This window comes from Haplochromis burtoni, unplaced genomic scaffold, assembly GCF_018398535.1.
Source record: "Haplochromis burtoni strain Fernald_Lab_line unplaced genomic scaffold, NCSU_Asbu1 Contig_480, whole genome shotgun sequence".
Classification (NCBI taxonomy): domain Eukaryota; kingdom Metazoa; phylum Chordata; class Actinopteri; order Cichliformes; family Cichlidae; genus Haplochromis; species Haplochromis burtoni.
The window spans coordinates 16,206-21,309 of NW_024582841.1; the positions used below are offsets into that span (position 1 = coordinate 16,206).

Sequence of the window (5,104 nt, forward strand, 5' to 3'; positions counted from 1 at the left end):
TGGATAGCAGCTGTGAGACGAGCTGATATCCAGTTCTCTTCCATCTCCAAATATCTGTTGGTGCTCCAGACATTTTCATTCCAGTAAGTTCTAAATATGTTCATATCACTCTTTATAGCCTATTAGTTTTATTTTCGATGCGCTCTGAGCTCATAGCAAATTAGAACAAACATCCTAATGAGTGATTTTGCAGAACTATGTTCTATTTATAGTTGCTAATTATTTGGCATTATTGCAGCAAACCAGCCTATGAAATGGATGAAACATCGTGACTGGGTTCCAGCGCTACACAAGGGACCTGCTTCAAACATACCACCATGCCAATCAGATTACTTCTTCCATGTGAGGGTGAAGAGGTGACCCTTCTGGATAAGATGGTGAAGGTTTGCTGCGTTTGATGAACAGTGATAATAAAACCAGGGAAAAATGAAACTTGCTCTTCTTAAATATTCTTAAGTCTTGTGCTGTATAAATAGCGGTATTTTTCAAAAGATACAGTAAATTAAGTAGTGTTAATAGTGGGTGATATCATGTAAACACTGTCATTTTTAAACTCTAAACGACATGGATTCAACACTAACTGATGTGATGTTCTATAAAGTGATTTTAATTTTTAAAAAACGGCAAAAATTAGTTCATTTCTTTATTCACCTTTTGAACAGTGGTACTCAGTACATACTCAGTAAATGCAAATTATTTACACGGTAGTGCACTACAGGCATAAATCTAGACCCCGTCAACTCCAAAGCCCTATCGTTGAGTCACTTCCGGTATTTCAGACAATCTCTTTCCGTCAAGAGCCACTTGTTTATTTGTTGCGGACTTGTTAAAGTGTTTTCTTATTTTGTTGTCAATTTTTTTTAGTGGTTTTTTTTATGTAAAAGTGTTTTTGGAAATGCTATTTTGTTATTTATGTTGTAAATGTGATTTGCACTTCCCAGCCACCGTAAAATACTTTACAATTCCACAACTTTATTAGTGCAAAAAACCCCCCCCCAAACATCAATGTAAACAAGCAGCTGCTTATTTTATGTGCATTAAAGTTGTAAAAATGTAACAGTGCAAATGCAAATTCCTTGCTGAAAGTTTAACCAAATGGCATTTCAAGTGGGAATTGGCCGACATATCTGCAACATAAACATTAGGGGTGCAACGATACACAAAATTCACGGTTCGGTTCGATACTTTGGTGTCACGGTTCGATATTTTTTCGATACAAAAAAAATGTTCATGCTTTTTTAATTTGTCATTTATTAAACACAAATATATATATTTTAACTCAAAAGTACAGTTTTTAAATTTAATGTTGCTGAAACAACAAAGGGATAAAAAAGTAAATATATCTGATCGAGAAATCACTCATCTTTGGAAAAGAGAGTTTATTACAGAGAAATGTCTCTTTCCAAAAAAGGTATACGATACGCTTCTTCTGGGCTATATTCTCAGCAGCATATTAAACAAATCAGGTCCCCATAAGGAGAATCCTGTGGTAACGGCTGTCTAAATGACTCGGGTAAAGTTTGTAGCATGCGTGCTTGTTGTTTTTGTCTTCTTCCACTTGTCTTTGCACTAGGATGATGTCGGCATAAACGTGCAGTCATATTCGTTGTGTTCCCACTAGTGCTGTCAGCGTAAATCTGAAATGACGTTAACGCCACAACACGGCAAATCTCCGTTAACGAGCTACTGCGGATCGCCCCGTGCGTGGGGCTGGACAGTGTCAACACCTTAACGAGCTAACTGCGCTAACGCACTAGCTCCCACCCATGTAATTGAGCATTGCGTGGCACATCCGACATTACTGTTTTACTTTTGTCCATGATGCGCTTACCTTCAGGGTCATACGTCACATGAAAATAGTTCCAAAGGCCAGATCTGAATGAGGTTCAATTTGCCATGTTGCAACGAGCTTAGCGTCTGTCTTGCTAGCTTGCGCTGCGCTCAGTGGATCTGCACTCGACAGTGCAGCCTAGGCGGAGTAGTTGAATGCAGATTCACTGAGCGCTCAACACAGACAGCATCGTCAGAAGAAAAGTTGATAAAATAAATAAAAAATTTTGTATTGTTCAATACATATGCGTACCGAACCGAAAGCACTGTATCGAACGGTTCAATATCGATATGAGTATTGTTGCACCCCTAATAAACATGTATAATATCCACAAAACTTAAAAAGAGGTTATACACACAATACGGTAATATTATGTTGAAGCACAGTACGTATCACTCCGCGAGGCTCCGCCTACGATAGCCATAATGCTCTGAAAATCCATCAAACATTGCGGGTCCGTAGTTTAGCAAAGTCGTACTAAAACGTTTGACAGATTTTCGAGCGCTGTGTACCACAGAAAAATTGTTTCGAGGTCAGTAAACACAACCAGAATTCATACATAAGTCACACAGGATTATAAGGGGCACTGTCGATTCTCAGAAAAATCAAAGGATTGATTTTAAGTGTGCCGTATTTTCCAAAAAACACGGTAATAGCGACGGCCGGCTAGCATGCGCTACCAAAAATAGTGCTAATAGTGCAGTATCTGACGGACGAAAGCTAAACCAGTTCCACACCACTGAAGTTGCAGCATTTTTACAAACCAATTCTGGTTCATCCGTTTCATTCAACGATCCGCTTTCACTCTTCTCATTCTGCATCGCCGCCATGCTTTTTCCACCATGTATGAAAACAAAGGCACTGCGCATGTGCGTTTTACCCCTATTCTATCGCAATATTTCATTTTTTTTATTGTTGCCCAACATTACACCGGTATTACTGTGAATGGTGTGATATGGCCCAGTCCTACTTTGAAATTAAACTTAATTCACATAATACTTCAAAATAACTGCAACTGTAAAAATATAAATACATACCTCACAGTAACTGCACTTGTAGAGTTTCTTTCTGCTGTGAATCTTTTGGTGTGATTTCAGGGAACGTGGAGTTTTAAAAGCCTTTTCACACAGGTCACATTTGTAAGGTCTCTCCTCAGTGTGGGTAAACATGTGCTCCTGTAGGTCTTTGTATGTCACAAACAGTTTGTCACACTGATCACAGAACCAAACATCATTGCCAGTGTGAATGCGTTGGTGGATATTTCTGCTGACTAGCCAGCGGAAGGATTTTCCACAAATGTCGCAGCTGTACGCCTTAATTCCAGAGTGGGTAACTTCATGACGTCGTAAGTTGCTACTGCGAGCAAAACCTTTACCACACTGATTACAGCTGTACGCTTTAACTCCACTGTGGACAAGTTGGTGTGCTATTAAGTTTGCAGGATGGTTAAAAGACTTTCCACAAATGTCACAGCTGTACGCCTTAATTCCAGAGTGGGTGACTTGATGACATCGTAAGTAGCTACTGCGAGCAAAAGCTTTACCACACTGATCACAGCTGTACGCTTTAACTCCACTGTGGATGAGTTGGTGTGTTTTTAAGCTTTCAACCCGGGTAAAAGACTTTCCACACAAGTCACAGCTGTACGCTTTAACTCCATTGTGGACAACTTTGTGTCTTTTTAAGTTTGCAGGATTGTTAAAAGACTTTCCACAAATGTCGCAGCTGTACGCCTTAATTCCAGAGTGGGTAACTTCATGACGTCGTAAGTTGCTACTGCAAGCAAAAGCTTTACCACACTGATTACAAGTGTACGGTTTAACTCCACTGTGGATGAGTTGGTGTGTTTTTAAGCTTCCAGCCTGGGTAAAAGACTTTCCACACAACTCACAGCTGTACGCTTTAATTCCAGAGTGGGTAACTTGATGACGTTTTAAGTCACTACTGCAAGGAAAATCTTTACCACATTCCTCACAGCTGTATGCTTTAACTGCACTGTGGATGAGTTGATGACGTTTCAGGTCTGACTTCCTAGTAAAATACTTCTCACACTCATCACAGCTGTATTTTTTCTTTCCCTTTTTTCTGTGAGGTTTGTCGGCCTCCTGAGAGCGCTGACGTCTTGCTCCATGTTGGTCCTACAGTGACAGAGATACAAACAGAGGCAGTGAGTGAAATGCAGTCGTGAAACAAACTGAAACTGTCTCCATTAGTGGGATCAAAGAGGTCAACAAACATGTTGTTGGTGTTTTACCACCACCTTCTGGTGATAGTATCACACTACAATGATGTGCTACAATGACAGTTGTAATTAAAATGACATTATTGAAAAAATGTGATGCGTCGAGCTGAGCAGACGTGAGTTTGTGAGCTCTGCACTGGACAGCTGTAAAATATTGGTATTTTAGCTCATTTTGCCAACAAACTGCCTCGAAATTTATATAATGTCTTTAGACAAGTTTTTTGCACACCCTGGATCAAGCAAAAAGAGAGAAATGGGCGAACGAGGAGTCAATTGCTCTGAAAATGAGACCAGGTGCGACGCTGAGGATGCACTAAGTACATTGCGGGATGATGTGACTGTGGACAAGGTGACTTCTAACATATCGAAAGTATTGGATAGTAAGATATCCGAAGTCATAAAGCCAATAAACGTGCTCGCTGAGAAATTCGACAGTCGGATAGAAAGAATGGGAACAGTGGAGCAGCGGGTCTCGGACTTGGAAGATGTTACAGCTACAAGTGAGCCACGTATTGCCGCTCTCGAGACCCAGCTTAAGAAGGCCATGGAGCGTCTGGAAAACTTTGAGAATCAGAGCCGGCGGCAGAACGCGAGGATTGTCGGGCTAGAAGAAGGTGCGGAGGGTAGTACAGTACTGTTAACAAGCTAAGGTATAGAGTATACTTTGATTTTTGACATACACTCCAGTGCAGGTATGTTACGCGTCTGTATCCCCCTACAGCTGTACTTTAGAGCAGGGTACACCTAGATGTGTAATTTATTTTGCTTTACTTTTTGTTATTTGTGTTGGGGAGGGTTGAGGTTTCCAGGCTTTGTGTTCAGGTTTTGCTGGGAACCAGTGTTTTTGTTTTATGTTCAACTATTTTGGTTAATAGGTTCAGACTGGTCAATTGTAGATTTGTTTAAACATGTAAACAGCACAAAATATATATTGCTGTAATGAGAAGGGGTGTGGTCTAATGACATCAACACCCTATATCAGGTGTGCATAATTATTAGGCAACGTCCTTTCCTTTGGCAAAATGGGTCAA

At 40.3% G+C, this 5,104-nt stretch overlaps 1 protein-coding gene across 2 annotated transcripts in view; it reads right to left on the minus strand.

Annotated features, from left to right (window-relative positions):
* The window catches only part of LOC102296870 (zinc finger protein 62-like), a 14,899-nt gene that overhangs the window by 2,418 nt on the left and 7,377 nt on the right, over nucleotides 1–5,104 (minus strand). For both annotated transcript variants that reach the window (XM_014341436.2, XM_005946547.3), the window contains exon 3: nucleotides 2,869–3,969. In XM_014341436.2, the coding sequence (XP_014196922.1) occupies nucleotides 2,869–3,969 (1,101 nt within the window). The remainder of the gene's footprint in view (nucleotides 1–2,868; nucleotides 3,970–5,104) is intronic.